Source organism: Arvicola amphibius, chromosome 8 (assembly GCF_903992535.2).
Source record: "Arvicola amphibius chromosome 8, mArvAmp1.2, whole genome shotgun sequence".
Lineage (NCBI taxonomy): Eukaryota > Metazoa > Chordata > Mammalia > Rodentia > Cricetidae > Arvicola > Arvicola amphibius.
Window position 1 is genome coordinate 85,205,461 of NC_052054.1, and position 17,705 is coordinate 85,223,165.

Sequence of the window (17,705 nt, forward strand, 5' to 3'; positions counted from 1 at the left end):
GGAACATCTTGAAAACTGGGAGCCCGGATCAAGCCATTTGAAGAGTTGGACCCCGCAGGAAGGAGAAACAAGTTTTTGGGACACAGTCCCAGCGCTTCCTGGAGCAGCAGCCTCTGGGGCTATGACACTCGGTAGGCGATGCTGCTGCTCTGGCACGACAGCGAGAGCTTCGTGACCCGCGGATGACCGGCAGCTGGCCATGAGCTAGGAGGCGACCGCTTACAAAGACACCGGGCTCGTGACAAAGTACTGGCCGCCTAGAAATGGCGGAGGCCGCAGTCAGCGTCACCAGGCGGGATGAGACCTCGCCACGCGGCGTCTGGGTACCGTGAAGAAACTTCCGTCTCTCCGAAAGTCCACTGGAGCGAAAGCCGGGGGGCAGCTTCGTCTACCGGACCCGCAGCCCCCGCAGAGAAACCACGGACGGGCCGGTACTCGCCGAGTCTCGCGAGAGACCACGCGGCCTCGCCCTCCCAGCGTGCCCCGCGCCGCCGCCGCTGCCGCCGCTGCCGCCGCCGCGCCGCGGTTTGAGGGCGGGAGGCTGGGGGAGGGTAGCGGAGCCGGCGCAGCCGCCATGTTGGCTCTGAGGCGGCTGCTGTGAGGTGCCGATTGAGCGGGCGGGCGTGCGGAGCGGCGAGCGCAGCGCGGGATCTGCCTGAGTGCAAGCGACGAGCGACGGCGGCGACGCCATGAGCGGGGGCACTCCTTATATCGGCAGCAAGATTAGCCTCATCTCCAAGGCGGAGATCCGCTACGAGGGCATCCTCTACACCATCGACACCGAGAACTCCACGGTAGCCCTCGCCAAAGGTACGGCGGGGCAGGCCTCGGGCTTGGGGAATGCGGGCCGGGCGCCCGGCGGCCCTCGCGCTCTTCTTCCACAGGGGAGGCCGCTCCCTCGCTCCCGATCCCCCCCCCAGCGACGAGGGCCCGGGGCGCGGCCTCTCTCGGTTCCCCGAGGGTTCGGGCCGCTTCCTTCCCCAGAGCTCCGCGCCTTCCATCCGGGGAACTCCGGGAACGAGTGCGCGGCGCCCGGGGCGGGGCGCTCCTGAAGTCCCCGGAACCCGCCGGAGAACACACCCAGGTTCGTGGCTTCCGAGACCGAAATTCGGTCGTTCCGTCTTCTGACCCGCGGAACAAAGCCGGAGGAGTCCAAGAATCTGTCCGCCTACCTTGAGTTGAATGCGGATGTGTGGGTTCCTCGGCACCCATGTTTCTCAGCGTTCTTGGTCTCGGTTGTTTGCGACGGTGCTCGAGTGAAGTCCCGAGCAGGGTGCTCAAAAGTTTGGGTTTGCGCCGCAGACGTGTGCTCGCGATGGGCCATTGGCACGGTCGAGCCGATCGCATCCGGTTTCTTTCCTCCTTGATTGTTACCCGTTAAACCGAAATTCTGGTGCAAGCATCTCTTTGGGGTTCACGTTAAAACGCTGCCTTGCTGTCCCCACGGCCCTCTTTTCTGGAACCCTGGTAGAAAGGAGAAGTTCATGTTTGATGATCCAGGACTCTTGTGCACGATTCAGATTATTTCGGGGGCGCTGACCGGCTCCGCTGGACGTGTTCCATGGGTTAGAGGGTGTTGAGTTAAAGAAAGGGGACCATCCCTACTCCATAGCCTTTAACGTCCGGACAGTGTGAGTTTTGTTTCCGTTCACACGTGCTGGGCCTTTGCCAGGAAAGCAAAAAGAAAATAAACTTGAGCTTCAGCTCTTAGAGGAAGCCCTGCAACGTCTTGTTAAATACTCGGGAGGAGTATTTCCCCCCACACCTGGTGGAATTTTAATAACCGCGTACTACGCTAGGAAAAGAGGTCTGGGGATAGGAATGGGAGAGTCGTTCCACAGTACCAAACAAGTTCTAATAACCCGTTTTCAGATGTTTTGGTGGACCTTTTTAACAGTATTTGTTTTGGGACAAATGGACGTAGGCAAGGAAATTTTTTTATGTTGGTGAACCATACCTGATAGGGATTAGGAGTTCCGTCTGATGGGCAGAGCTCTCGCCTAGAAAGTGGGAGATCTGAATCTCATTTCCAATACCAGAAGAGCAACGCTTTAAAAGGGTACACTATAAAAGAGTAGGGTGGTATTTTCCACAGTTGCATCGTGGTGATACTTGTGTAATTTTTAGCAATTTACTTTTAAAACATCCTTTAATCTGACACTTCAAAAGTTAAGAAGCCTGCTTTTTAAAAAGCAGAATGAAGCCTGGCGCTGTGACACTTGCCTATAGCCCCAGGTATTCCAAAGGCTTCTTGAACTAAGTAACTTGGGGCCTGCTTAAGCAATACAGGTGGGTCATCTTAGAAAGCAGATAAGTACAGGTATCTCAGTTGATAAGCGTGCTTGCTTATCGTGCATAAGATCCTGGGTTCAACCCCCGTGAGAAAACTGGGTGTGGGTGGTGCATGCCTGTAATTCCACTAGGGAGTTGGAGGTAGGAGGTCAGGCATTCAAGATCTGCCTGGTACACATGAAAGCCTCTCAGAAGGCAAAAACTGAAAAGCCAAGGAGTACCCCATATCTTCCTCTGCCTTGTGGAGTACTGTACCACATCGCCTGCTTTCATCTTTGTAAACGCTCACTGTACTTCAGGATGTATGACTCTCTTTAGTAGTTATTAAAGACTTCACCAATGGTGTGAAACTGGGCATGGTGGCACAGGCCTTTGCCCCAGCATTCAAAAGGTAATGGCAGGTGGATTTGAATTCCAGGCCAACCTGATCTATTTACAGAGTTCCAGGCCAACCCTGCTTCAAAAACAGCGAGAAAGGCTTGCCATAATATTTCTTAATTTAGTTTTGCTTGCCTTTTTTTTAAAATCTGCTTCTTATTAGGGGAGCTTTTGATTCATAGGATTAGTTTTATTGATTTTTATTAAAGTGTGGAAAAAGCTCTCTGAAGTTCTTGGTGCTCTCACCAAGTAATCTAGACTCTGGTTGAGAACAATATTTCTCATTAACGTGGTTTTATAGAGGTTTGGGGGTTTATTTGATAGTCTCATGTAGCTTGAGCTGGCTTCAAACTGGATATGCAGTCAAAGATGACTTTGAAGTATTTATGTGCCAGTTTACACTTTGAACTCCTAGTCCTCTAGCCACCACCTAGGTGCTGGAATTATACGGCATAGTAACTTTTTGAAAACGCTTTTAGTTATATGTGTGTGGTCTGTGTAGTGATAAGCACATGTGAGTATAGGTACCGACAGAAATCACTGGGTGTCAGGTTCATTAACCCCACCCTCAGCTGGAATTATGGGCAGTTGTGAACCACTCGCCACCCGTCAGGTGCTGGGAATCAAACTCAGACCCTCTGGTGTGCACTACTTTTAACAGGTGAGCCAAAAAGTTTTCTAAGATTTCTTTCTTCTCTGTTCCCTCGGGTTGGTCCGTTAGTCATTTGGTTTATTTGAGATAGTCAGTCTTGTAACTCAGGCACTCCTAGACCCTCTGTGTAGTGTCTGTCAGGGATCCTTTGCCTCTGCCCTCCAAGTATTGGTACTGCAGATGTAAGCCCCCATGCCCAGCCCTGTGTGTGGCCTACTCTGACCTTAAACATGAAATTCTGTTGCTTCCGACTCAGTCTTTTTTTTTTTTTTTTTTTTTTTTTGAGACAGGGTTTCTCTGTAGCTTTGGAGCCTGTCCTGGAACTAGCTCTTGTAGACCAGGCTGGCCTCGAACTCACAAAGATCCGCCTGCCTCTGCCTCCTGAGTGCTGGGATTAAAAGCATGCGCCACCACCGCCATTTTTAAGATTTTGAATGTATTAAGTATTTCTAAATTGTAAACCTAAAAAAACTTTAATGACCCAAGTTTTTAAAGAATGTGTCCCTTCAGCAAAATGTTAGAATAAAATATTGGGCATTTTACTAGTTTCTGATTATTTCATTTATATCTATAAAAACATTGTTATTTAATCCATATTTGACATATGATTTTTCCTTAATGTCAAATACTTAACACCTCAATTTTCAGAATGAGAAGTTGGGCTCTAGGGGGTGGCTACAGCCTATGAGGTACCTGGCGGCCTGAGTTCAGTTCTTGGCACTCGTGGTAGGAGAGAGCCAGCACCGGCAGATTGCCCTCCGACGTCCACACGTGGACTCAAGATACATTTAATATGTTTAACCTTTACTTTTATTTTATGTGTGTGGCTGGTTTTGTTTGCGTATATGTGTCTGTGCACCACATGCATGTCTGATGCCCATGGAGATCAGATCTCTTGGGACTGGAATTACAAGTGGTTGTTAGTTCTGGAAGAGTAACTATGCTCTTAACCCCTGAGCCAACCTCCAACCCCCAAAATAATTTTTTTCTTTTTTTCTTTTTTGGTTTTTCGAGACAGCTTTCTCTGTAGCTTTTGGAGCCTGTCCTGGAACTAGCTCTTGTAGACCAGGTTAGCCTCAAATTCAGAGATCCACCTGCCTCTGCCTCTGCCTCCCAAGTGCTGGGATTAAAGGCATGAGCCACCACTGCCCTGCTCCCCAAAATATTTTTTTTTTTTTTTGGTTTTTCGAGACAGGGTTTCTCTGCAGCTTTTAGAGCCTGTCCTGGAACTAGCTCTTGTAGACCAGGCTAGTCTCGAACTCACAGAGATACGCCTGCCTCTGCCTCCCGAGTGCTGGGATTAAAGGCGTGTGCTACCACCGCCCGGCTCCCAAAATAATTTTTAAGAGCTAGAGAAATGGCTCAGCTGGTAGGAGCACAACGGTTAGAACTTTGTGTAGATAGAATGTTTTACTTTTGGCTTTTGTTCTTTCTACAGGTTTGGCTATTTGACAGTTAATACTTACTTTATTTTCAGCTTAGGGCTATTCAGAACAATGCTTTTAGGGAAATTAGTGTTTAAATGCACTGATGTGTCGAAATCATTTTCCGGGGGACGCACACACACACACATACTTAGAATTTGAATTGCAGAAACATAGCGAGTATATTCTTTACTAAGTGACACTAAGCAGTTTTTCTAGTAGGTGCTTCCTAGTTTTTATTTCAATAGTAAGAATTCTGGTTCCGTGTGCCTCACCAACAACAGTACTGAGTGCTATAATTATAATTCTTAGCAGCTATAATCTGGTGGGTAGGTAGTTCAATGTGGTTTATATTTTTTTATTAATTAGTTGTATGTGTAGGAACGTCTGTGCATATGAGTGCAGGTGCCTACAAGGCCAGAAGTGTGGCCCTCGTGGAGCTGGAGTTAAATGTGGTTTTGAGCCACCTAATCTCTTTTTTCTGGCTACTAATGAGTTTTGAAGGTCTTTCCATATCTAAGCCATTTGATATGTATTTTTCCTTAGTGTCTTTGAAATTTGTCACTGGAGTTACTTTCTGGAATTTTGAGTTCTAAATATAAATCCTTTGATGACTGTATATATTACAAATAATCTTTTGTGTAATGGTTTTATTATAGATATTTCCTCATTTTATGTTTATCAGACTTTTAGGACTAGTGGGGTGGTGTTTCTATTTTTATTTATCCATGTTAATAACGTAATTTTCTTTAATCCAGTGCTGTGCTACTTCCTCTTTTGTTGTTTTGTCTTTCACAATTAGGTCTATAATGCACCTGAAATTGGTTTTGTGTAGAGCATAGAATGTTTAGATCTTTAACTTTGGTAAAAGATGCACTTGGCTTTATGGTCTGTACTATAATTGAGGTCTTTTACATGACTGTAAATATAGCATATATATCTGATATTATAGTACTTTTGAAACTTGACTAGTTAACATTCGGTATGGGTATAGAATTAGGGTGACCATATCTGTGGCTTTGCCTGATAGAAAGTCATTACTTATGCCTATTTTAATACCATTATTAAAAACATTTCTCTCTTAATGTTCCAGTTTGGGTAATAAGTTGTATCATCCCACTATAAGAAAGTGGAAGCCTGCTGCGGAGGTACTGGTAATGGTTGGTTTCCCTAGTATTCTGCTAGAGATTTCATAAATTAATTACCTTCTAGAAGAGAAAGCCCAGATAAGTTTGATGGCCTTTGATCCTAACAACCTAGGTAAATGTCAGGAAGTTTTAAAAAGCAATCTGAAATGACGTTGACAGCTGCCTTTAAGTGTGTTTGTAGATAATCTGGGTCATGGTAGTTTTAGCAGCCCCTGCAGTTTGTAGTCCTGTGTTATTCCTTTAAAATTAAAACATCTGGGGTTGGAGAGATGATTTGGTGGTTAGATGCAGTGACTGCTCTCCCAGAAGAGCTGGGTTCCCCTCTCAGCGCTCACATGGCAGTTCACAACCCTCTGTAACTCCAGTCTCTGGAGATCTGATTCCCTCTTCTGGCCTCCAGGGGACTGACTGCATGTGTGTGGTACACATAACATTCATACATGCAGGCAAAGCTTCTATACACATAAAATTTTTAATTAACTTAAAATCCCTAAATAGGAGTATTGGGGAATTTGCATGAGTGGGTATGTAAAAGAGGGAAGTTTTATAACACATTAGGGAGGTAAACTTTTACTCTGTGACTTAAGTTTTCACTTAGAAGAATCGAGTCAGGATGTTGAAGAGAAATGACAGGCACAAATAATTTGTAAAATAATTCCAGTGTGTTTGCACATCACCTATGAATGAATATAGTTAATAAACCCAGTATGCTAAATGAGGGAAATTCTTACATAATAAACATAAACAAATTCTTGTCTGTTTAGTTAGCTATCCCTGGGGAGCCATTTAGGATGCCATTGCAGAGGAAAGAGATAGAAAAAGAATGGCAAGTTAGTGAGTTGCCCTTAAACTTCAAGGAATTTGTGTCATCTACAAAGGTGGTAAACTGTTAATCATCTTTCATCATCTACTGAGTCTAATTCACTGGCTTAGTTTATCCAATCCAAATCAAACTTGATTGTTTATGGCCCACATAGTCGTAAACCACTGTCCTAGTGCCTAGTGGAGTAAGCAGGAGCATTGCAAGTTCCTATGAGGAACTTCGTTGACCTTTTTTTTTTTTTTTTTTTTTTTTTGAGATAAGGTCTTTTCTATGTAGCTGGCTGACCTGACACTCACTCCTTATATAGACCAGGTTGGCCTCAAGTTCATGAGATCCACCCATCTCTGCCTCAGCAATGCTGATATTACAGCACTGATCACAAATTGTGTGCTGGAAAAAAAATCTAACAATTCACAAAATTGCTACCTCGAACAACAAAGATCTCATGAAATTTAAAGCCCAGATTTCTTTTGTTGCCCTATTTAATGAGGTTGCCTGAACTAAGCTGAAAAGCATTGTTGTTGCTGCTACAGAAGCCACAGAAATACAGACTTCTAAGAGTCTCTTTGGGTTTTTTTCAAGACAAATTTTCTCTGAGTGACAGTCCTGGCTGTTGTAGATCTCGCTTTGTATACCAGGCTGGCCTCGAACTCACTACCTCTACCTACCAAGTGCTGGGATTAAAGACGTGCACCACCGCTGCCCAGCAATTAACTTCTGGGAGTCTTAACACGGGTGTTGTTTTTCTTACAAGATGGATAAGATGAGCCATGACTTGCTGTGTGATAATACCGAAAACACTATACACCAGGAAAAAAAAGAGGAGGGAAATGAAATAAAAGTAAAGAAACTTCATTGACATGGGATAACAGCAATTGCTGAATTTAACTCAGTGCTACAGTAAGTACAGGTAGTTGAACTTCTATTCTTCTCCAGGAACACTTTGCCTTTATTTTCTTTCATATTTGTATAGGTAAAGTGTTGAGTTGGTCAGGCTTATTCTAGTTTTGTGTGTTTCTGGAAGAACATGTGACCCAACAGATTGATTGGAGTACAGAGTACTTGACCATGTACAAAGGTTTTAGCATTTTTATCTTTTCCTTGGGGATGTAATGCCTTCCTTTTACCCATCCTGATAATTACATAAAGTGTTGCAAAAAAGTAATCAGCCTAGAGTTGGTACTTAATGAAGTAGCAAAGCATTTTTAAGTGCTTAGGAGCTAAAACCCCAAATTCTATCCATTCAGCTCTTCTGTCCTACAGTATCTTGATGTGACAGTCTTTCGATACCCTCATCTCACTCACCATTTCACTGTCTTTATCCTGTTTAAATTCCCTGAGCAGTCATTACAATCAGAGTATTGTACCTTCCTCACTCCACATCCCCTTGTACATATGAGCTTGCAGAAATCACAGCCCTCATTATATAACCAACTTCACTCTGAATTTACTTAAATTCACTGACATCAGCAGTCTTCGCCATTTCCTAAGAGTCCTGTTTCCATCCTCTACTCTTTCCTATGAGGCTCCTGTGTTCCTTCTCTTTTCTTCAAACCTTCAACACTTTCTACCTCTTCAGTTTGTTAACTTGCTTCCTTATTGACTCAGCGAAGAATAGCAGGCGAAGTGCAGTAGATAACAGTAATGTGCTATAAATTTCAAATGACTAGAAGCAAGGATTTTGGAAGTTTGACAATAAAGAAATAAAGGTGAGGAAATGGTATGTTTAACCTGACTTAAATATTACACAGTGTGGATCCATGTAACAAAACAGTACATGGTACCCCATTGATATGTACAATTTCTACGTTCTTATGTATCAGCTTGAAAATAAATAATAGAGCCAGCAATGTGAGTCTGTTAAAGACACTTGCTGAAAAGCCTGATGTGGTGACCTGAGTCAAATACCTGCAACCTGGGAACGCACATGGTAGAAGGAGAAAACCAGCTCCTACAGATTGTCCTCTAACTTCACACAGTGTGGCACATGTGTGTGGGCACAGAACTTGCCTGCTAGTCGGTATAGACAAACTACCTTCACCTTCTGCTCGGTCACTTTGATCATTTCTGTTCTCCTTATTGATTTCTTCTCTAATTGCACTTCAATTTTCCTTGATTGTATCATTTGGGAAATGAAAATATTGTACCGAGCACAAGAAAGAATGCCCAACAGAAAGCAGTTTACAGAGTCAGTATTAGACTAGGTGTGGAGGCCTGTGCCTTTAATCCCAGCACTCAGGAGGCAGAAGCTGGTGAATCTCTGTGAGTACAAGGCTAGTCTGGTCTATTTAGTAAGTTCTAGGACTGTGCAGAGAAGACTCTTAACAACAACAAAAAGTTAAGGTTAAATGTTGACTGCTGGGCAAAGATAGCAGATTAGACTTTATTTTTAATTCCTGTTGATAATACCTATCAATAATGCACAAAATAAACTCATTTTCAAGGCATAAATCCACAAAAGACCAAGTAGATTTGGGAAAAAGGTAGATAATAATAACAAAGTTTTGGAGGCCAAACAGCAAGTAAATGAGTTTAAAGAACAAAGTCTTAATAGAATTTTGTACCTGTAAGGTGGTAGGTAGGTAAAGCCAAGAAGTAATCTGATCTGTACTCTAAGCCCCTGAAAGGCTCGGGATTGGTAAAGGAAACTAGAATACTACAAAGTAATTGAGGATGTAGATAGAGCTAAAAAACTAGAGGGTTAGCTCAGAGTTTGTTCACACCATGCTCAGACCAAAGTTCCTTCTTCATTTATATGACTAGTTACTTTCTTGTTCGCTAGAGATGGTAAAGTGATAATAAAACTGGTTCCAGAGAAGCCAGGCACACTGAATGCTGAGACAACTGTGCTCAGTGTATTCTACTAAGCTATGCATTTTGGTGGTAGGAATTGGTTCTTTGTGTTTTTGTTTTTGTCTTGTGGGTTTTTTTTTGTTTTTTTTTTTTGTTTTGTTTTGTTTTTTTGTTTTGGTTTGGTTTGGGAGGTAAATGTCTCACTATATAACCCCAGCTGGTTGGGAACTCTGAAAACCAGGCAGTGAGAGTCACACAACCATCTCCTCTTTTCTTTCTTTAGAAGGGTTTTATTGGCTTACAGATCAAGGAAAGGTCAGGTGACAGGTGTCTCCATGGTGGCAGGAGTGTACAGCTGGGACTCCTCCCTTGGTAAAATAGAAACCAGAAATCTTGCTTTGCAACAGTTCCATCATCCTAGTTTCTTTGTGTCTGGTTAGCAGTATCCATTCTCCTTTGTGTTTGGTCTTGTATTCCCTTACAGAGCCCAAAATCAAGCCCAAGGCCTTGAACTCTACCACTGAGCAGCCATCCCTAGTCCCTGAGTTTCTAATTCATAATTGTATTTTAGAAAGTTAGATTACAAACAATTATACTGAAATTCCCAGCTTATTGTCAATTTTACCTGTGTGTATATATGTACATCACATGTGTCTGGTGCCCAAGTTAGAAGGAGGTGTTGGATCCTCTGGAACTGGAGTTACAGATGACCATGAGTCACCATGTGCTAGGAACCCAGGTCCTCTCTCCAGCCCTACCTAATGAATTCTTTTTTTTTTTAATCTGTTTTTATGTATACAGTAGTCTCCGTATTCTGTCTGCATGTATGCCTGCAGGCCAGAAGAGGGCACCAGATCTCATTACAGGTGTTTGTGAGCCTCCATGTGGTTGCTGGGAACTGAACTCAGGACCTTCAGAAGGGCAGGCAGTGCTCTTAACCACTGAGCCATCTCTCCAGCCCACCTAATGAATTCTTAACATGCAGTTCACAAGTAGATCTCACAGTATCAATTCTTGGTCTCCTGAAGTTACATATAAATGGATCTTGTCATGTGTGTAACATTCAGGAAGAGTTCGTAGATGCTAGTAGTTTTCTAAGACACAGATGAGTAAAACTTATCTTCGCGATGCCTAAGATAAAAATATACATGTGTGTTTACTTTCCTTGCCTCCTTTCTCAGGTTTATTAGTTTGAAATTGTAGTTACTGGTTTTTATTACATTGCATAATTATGTTCTTAGAATCCCCTTAAGTGGTTTTATTAAGTAATATTAATTTATAGGAAATATCTCATGAGTCAACACCAATTTGTTTAGCTGAATTTTCTTTTTTCTTTTTTTTGGAGGGAGTGTGTGTGTGTGTGTGTGTGTGTGTGTGTGTGTGTGTGTGTGTGTGTGGACTCTGAGGTGTATGTCTTAACTATTCCTGCTTGTGTGGTTGCATAACCAGCTATCTTGTCTCCTTGTCTCACCTCCTTCCCTGTTGCTGGGAATAGGATTTAGGGCCTCACACAAGTTAGGCAAGCGTCATGTCATCAGGGCATCTCTCTAGGTCCATTTGTTGCCCCCCCACCTCCAACCCGGTATACTTTTAAAACATTATTCTGTAGTTACTCTGGCTACTTTTTCACAGAAGAAGTTTGGTGCCATTCTGGTTTTCATTTCTGTGTAGAGCACATCTTATTAGCTGGGCTTAGTTTTAAATATCTTTCCTCTGTGTAGTTCTGACTGCCTGGGAACTCGCTACATAATCCAGTCTGTCCTTGAACTCAGAGAAATCTGTCTGCCTCTACTGAGTGCTGGGATTAAAGGTATAAGCAAGACTTTGTAAATAAATTCTTATTTGAAGCCAGGAGACATCACATTGAAGCTAAGAAGAGTTGGCCTTCCTGCCTTTGAGTAAACAATGAATGTAATAAAACAGCACCTAAAATTTGCCCTTCTCGGAGTGTGGAAGCCAGAAGATTCAAGGACGCTATAGGAAGGCTCACACAGTCAACTGACATGGGCTTATAGGTGCTCACAGAGATTGAATAGGCAACCAGGGAGCCTGCATGAGACTGACCTATGCACTCTTCATATATGTTACAGTTGTGTGGCTTGGTCCTCTTGTGGAACTCCTAACAGTGGAAACTGGGATGATCTCAACTCCTTTCTTGGCTTTTGAGACCCTACTTCTCATACTGGGTGACCTTGCCCAACCTTTTAATACATGGGGAGGTACTTGGTCTTATTGCAACTTGATATGCTATGTTTTTTTTTATTTTTTTAACATTTATTTATTTATTTATGTATACAATGTTCTGTCTGTATGCCTGCAGGCCAGAAGAGGGCACCAGACCTCATTACAGATGGTTGTGAGCCACCATGTGGTTGCTAGGAATTGAACTCAGGACCTTTGGAAGAGCAGGCAATGCTCTTAACTGCTGAGCCATCTCTCCAGCCCGATATGCTATGTTTTGTTGATACTCATGGGAGACCTGATCTTTCCTGAATGGAGCTGGGGGAGGAGATTGGGGGGTGGGAGGGAAGGAATGGGTTGGGGGATGCAGCCAGGATATAATAAAATAAACAAATGAATTTAAAAATTTTGCCCCTTCTCTTTAAATGTTGCATATTAGTCAAACCTTTGTATTTAAAAGAAGGGTTTAGAGGTAGAGGTCTCAGTCTGTGATCAGCTTGCCCTTTGCTTGGGGCCCTGATGGTACAAATGCCCAGTACCAGGTACTTGTGGCAGAGAAGAGCTGGGTGACAGAATAGGTTTTCGCAGGACATGTTCTTACGGACTTCTCTGCTTGGACCTGTTTGCTGCTGTTCAGATTTCATAATAGTGCTATCACAATGTGACTCCATGGAGGGATTTGTCCATTGTTTAGGTTACAGACCTCAGGATCCAGTCACTCCCCCAAAACCCATCAGCTGGCAGTCAACTACGCACTACATTTCATATTCAAGCCATAACCTATTAGATGCTTTTTGATTCACTGCATCCCCGGTAGCCATCCTATCCAAAACTGTCGGTCACCTCTTTTCTGGTCCACCATGGTCCCTGTCATGTCTCTCTGGGAAACAGACTCTTTCTGTGATATTTATTCTTTTTACTCACTGCTTCTCACTGCTTTGTTTATCCGTTTTTTCATTTCTTAACATGCACGCATCTCTGCCCTGAGGAGTTCACGCTATTCCTGTATGCCAAAATCATCTTGGACTCTCAGTTCCGATGTTGCACAGTGAAAACAGCTCTTTGATCTTCATATGATTTCCTTTAATCCTCATTTTTCTCATTCTTACCATTCTTTTTGGTTTTTCGAGGCAGGGTTTCTCTGTGTAGCAGCACTAGCTGTCCTAGAACTAGCTCTGAAGACCAGACTGGCTTCAAACTCATAAAGATCTGCCTGCCTTTGCCTCCTGAGTGCTGGGATTAAAAGCATTCACCACCACCACCTGGCTGATCTTGTCATTCTTTATGAGAGGAATAACCACTTGGCAGTACAGTCTGTATATAGAATAGCTGAATTAGCACTTGTTGTAGTTCCTGGTTTGTTCCCAAATTGGGGAAGGAAAGGATTAAGTCCCTGGCAGTCAGTGTTCCCTGTCAAGTTATTGTACACCCATGGCTTTTCTGGGTTTCCTTCTGATACATTTTCAAGCTCTTAATATTGATTTGTCTTCATATATTCCAGAGGCTCAAGTTCCAGCTTACCCATTGCTCTTGGCTTCCATGGCCACATCTGCTTTATTTGAATGGCAGCTTAAGACTTTCCTGGAGTGTGGTATAGGGAGCCATAAAAAGTATTCATCAATAAAGTGACTTATCAGGGTCTAACTTGGGAAGTTCATACTGACAGGATTGTATAAGGCCTGATTATCTGAAGGGGAAGCTATGTTGGTGAGGTCAGTGTACTGTTTAAAGAGTTTAGGGAAGAGGAAATGTGGGCTGTTTTGTGCTTATCAAGCTTCATCTTTCTGTTTCACTACCAGACATCAGTTTTTTTGTACAAAGCATGTTAGCTATTTGTTGATCACATGAAAGGTACTTTTTTCAGAAAAATTGTGCCTAGTTGGAAAATGTATGATTCAAATTTTGATAAATATTTATTTAGAAGACAGTGGAAGGACAATGGGGAATGCTTTTTTGTTTTGTTTTGTTTGGTTTGTTTGCTTGTTTGTTTTTCCAAAACAGGGCTTCTCTGTATAGCTTTGGAGCCTGTCCTGGAACTAGCTCTTGTAGACCAGGTTGGCCTCGAACTCATGAGATCTGCCTGCCTCTACCTTCCAAGTGCTGGGATTAAAGGCATGCGCCACCACCAACTCCCAACAGGGGATGCTTTTTGAGGCATGGTCTTGCTGTGTAACCCCCACAGGCCTCAAATTTAGAGTCTTCTTTCCTCCCAAGTGCCAGGATAACCACCACACACACCCTGAAGACAGTATTAGGGATATTTTACTTTCTCAGGTGTGTTTATATCAGTTTTCTTTGGCCGTCCTGTATTCTGTAGAACTGTGTTGGGCTCTCTCTTAACTGACAGGTCCTTAGAGTTTACCTTGTAATAAACAGATCTGGGGTCATTGTTAGTATATCACCATGTAAAACCTTAAGAATGGCCGGGCAGTGGTGGCGCACTCGGGAGGAAGAGGCAGGCGGATCTCTGAGTTCGAGACCAGCCTGGTCTACAAGAGCTAGTTCCAGGACAGGCTCCAAAGCTACAGAGAAACCCTGTCTCAAAACAACAACAACAAAAAAAAACCCAAAACAACAACAAAAAAACCCTTAAGAATGGGTTGTTACTCTGATGAGGGGACCTAGTGATGAACGGATGCTTGAAAGAAATCCCACACTAGCTCAGAATTGAGAAATAGATAGTATTTATTTAGGGGTAAGCTCACAAATCAGAATTCTCTGCTTGAACAGTGGACAGCTATCAAATTTTGCAATCCAACAAACCGAACGAGTAGCCGGCGAAAAGGAAAAGGAAAGAAAAGGGGTGAATGCAGGCTCTGTATCCTCTTATATGGTATAAGAGGCCACGCCCCAGTAGGCGGGTAACCACCAGCTACAAGCTTCCTACATCATTACTCTAGGAATTTTTATCTTTGACAGAATCTGTTTGGTTGTCTATCCTGCTACATTCTTTTTTTTTTCTCTCACATAACTTTCGTATATGTTGCCTTCAATAAACAAGGAGAAAGTTTGGGGTTTTGTTGTTGCTTGTTTTTTGTAATTCACTGGATTCACCTGGATACAGGTTGAGCTGTTTCATTAAGCCTTGGGAAGCCTCATTGAGCCCTTGATTTTGCAGGAGGGCCTTGACTTATCCAGTCTATTTCAGAACAAGGTGATGGGCAGCTTTGAGGGCTGGGATATTATTATTTGTGGTGATGATGAAGATGGATTAAGATTTATTTTTATTTGTAATTTTCTTAGTTTTGTTTTCTATTCTTCGTCATTCTGTATAGAAAAGGTCAAAGTGGGAGCTGCAGAGAGAGCCCACTGGTAAAGAGCAAGTACTGCTTCTGCATAGGACCCAAGTTTGGTGTCTGTACGCCATCCATATCAGGTAGCTTACAACCACTTGTAACTCCATCTCCAGGGCATCTGATGCCCTCTGCTCTCCTCCATGGGCATTTGTACTCACAGGCACATACTAAAACACACACAAGTACACATTTAAAATAAAGCAGATCTTTTTATCAAAAGGTTACAGTGTGAACCTTTATTTATTTTGTGGGGGAGGGCATGCACCGTGGTTCCTGCCTGCTGGCATACCATTTGGCTGTGAAGAGAAGGCTGGGAAAGTGCTGCTCGGCTGAAGCTTCTGTATCAGTTTCTCTTAGTGGACCTGTGTCCTGGCCTCCGTCCACCCATTTGGGTTTGAGAGTGAGATGTCTGTGGGAAAGGGGTGGGCAAGGGATGCTACTTGTTCTGCTCTGTTCTTTCAGTTTGTACTAAGTCTGTATCCAAATAATTGTCCTTTTTTGAGACCAGATTTCACTTACTGTGTATCTAAAGCTGCCCCCTCAGTATAGATTACAGGAATATATTATACTGCCATGCCTGGTTGTTTAGGTGTTCAGTTTTCTGAGACAGGGTCTCAACTGTTATGCTGGCCAACCTTGAACTTGTGTGCAATTTAGAATAAGAAAATAGGACATTATAAAACCTAAACCTAAATAGCTTTGATTTTTCTTTTTTGTTTGTTTGTTTTGGTTTTTCAAGACAGGTTTTTCCCTGTATAGCTTTGAAGCCTATCCTGGAACTCCCTCCATAAACCAGGCTGGCCTCGAACTCATAGAGATCAGCCTGCCTCTGCCTCCCAAGCGCTGGGATTAAAGGTGTTTGCCACTACCACCTGGCAGCATTGGTTTTCAATCTAACTGTGGGTCAGTTTTATGAAAAAATAACTGCTAATCTATCTCTGCCCTTCACTCCTTTACTCTTGCTATAAGCAGTTTGTGATATTTAATGTTTTCTTATTTGGAACATCACATGGATGCTGATATTTTCAGTAGTCTCCTAAGTCAGGAATCCTGAAACTAGTGTAAGAGACTCAGGAGAGTGTCTTAAAATGCAGTTTCAGAACACTGCTCTCAGAAAGTAAATCAATGGAGTTCATTTATAGCCTGCTTACATTGCATGTTATCCACAGTTTAACTTTGACTAATTCCATCTTTGGTGTTAAATGCTGAGAGTTACTATATAGCAGCTGTTTTAGGTAATGAGCATTTTAATCTTGCCCATGGAAACTCAACTCAACTGTTCACCAAGGGAAATATTGCCTCTGTTTGCTTCTCCTTTCCTCAAAACTTAAACTTTGGATTTTGTGGACTGCAAAAATGTTGCCATTCCTTCCCCTATCAAGAATTATGGTGTAAGTTGTCAAATATTTATTTTGCTGAATGAAAACACTAAAAATAAAATAGCAATGGGGGGAAAAAGACATTTTCATACCTAAAATGAAAAACTCCTTTGAATTATTTTCTGAGAACACTGTTCAGAATCTGCACCACCAAAGATAAGAGTAAAATTGTGAGAGCACAGCCTCATAACACTGGACTCTTAAATGAGTATGTTCAACTTTGAGCAAAATGTCTTCTATTTTCCTCTTTCAAAAATTTTTGTCTATATATTAATACTTTTTTATGAATGGTATTTGAGAAGGATGCTTGGTGTTTGAAACCTTAGACCTAAGAATCCTTAGACCTTGCCTAAATATAATGAGTAACAAATATATATCTCATGTCCTGTTTTCTCACCAGTTCGATCCTTCGGTACAGAAGACAGACCAACAGACCGTCCAATACCACCTCGAGATGAAGTCTTTGAGTACATTATATTCCGGGGGAGTGATATCAAAGACCTCACTGTTTGTGAGCCTCCAAAACCACAGTGTTCTTTGCCTCAGGACCCGGCTATTGTTCAGGTAACTGATAGTAAATTGCCTTTGAGTGATATAGTTATACTTGGTTAGTCTTAGTTTTTGCCTGTTCTGTTGAATGTTCATGTAGTTTATTAGTTAGAAGTTACTTGGATATGTAAAATTACTTGGATACTTTCTTCTGTAGCTTTCTTTTGGGATCATAAGTTAAAGCTGATAAATAAATAGCTGAAGAATTTAAATAAATTTTATAGTAGTTTCTAGTTTCAGTATTACTACATTGTTTTGCTGGCTAACATTTTTCATAGTTGACTGCATGAGACTTAATACAAAGCACAGACACTGCACATAAAATAGGTCCTTTTCCACATAAAATGGTGCTTTTTGAGCTTGATACCCATAGTTTTTTTGCTTTTTTAAGTGAAAAAATTGAAAAGCAAGAAACCACAGTTTGAATGGATCCAGGTAGTAAGACTTTAGAATCTAGGACCTGTGCCTCTACACTATGTGTATAGTGGTTCACATTTCAAACTCTGGTGATAATAGCTACTCTGGGAACTAGGTTAAGTGGAGGGGGTGCTAAATCATAGTGTGTATTATACTATATGCAATGGTATATAATGAGATACCACAAGCAAGAAGGGTTTTAACATAAATTCTTTAAGGTCCCAAGTTAAAAATTAGACTTAAGTATTCTTAGAATTGAATCTTTACATATTTCATTAAAGATAGATGTACCTCTGGGCAATATTGCCCATCCTTGCAGTCCCAACACTTCAGAGGTGGCCATGACCATGGTGCGCATATCAGGAGATGGAGG

General features: G+C 42.4%; 1 protein-coding gene across 5 annotated transcripts in view; it reads left to right on the forward strand.

Annotated features, from left to right (window-relative positions):
* The first annotated feature begins 505 nt into the window (after window positions 1-505).
* Lsm14a (LSM14A mRNA processing body assembly factor) overlaps window positions 506-17,705 on the forward strand; it is a 49,456-nt gene continuing 32,256 nt past the window's right edge. For 2 of the 5 annotated variants that reach the window (XM_038339112.2, XM_038339113.2), the window contains exons 1-2: window positions 510-810; window positions 16,767-16,930. In XM_038339112.2, the coding sequence (XP_038195040.1) occupies window positions 690-810; window positions 16,767-16,930 (285 nt within the window). In that variant the 5' untranslated portion in view covers window positions 510-689. Of the gene's footprint in view, window positions 811-16,766; window positions 16,931-17,705 lie in introns of all 5 variants that reach the window. The other 3 variants (XM_038339111.2, XM_038339109.2, XM_038339110.2) reach the window with 3 other exon arrangements.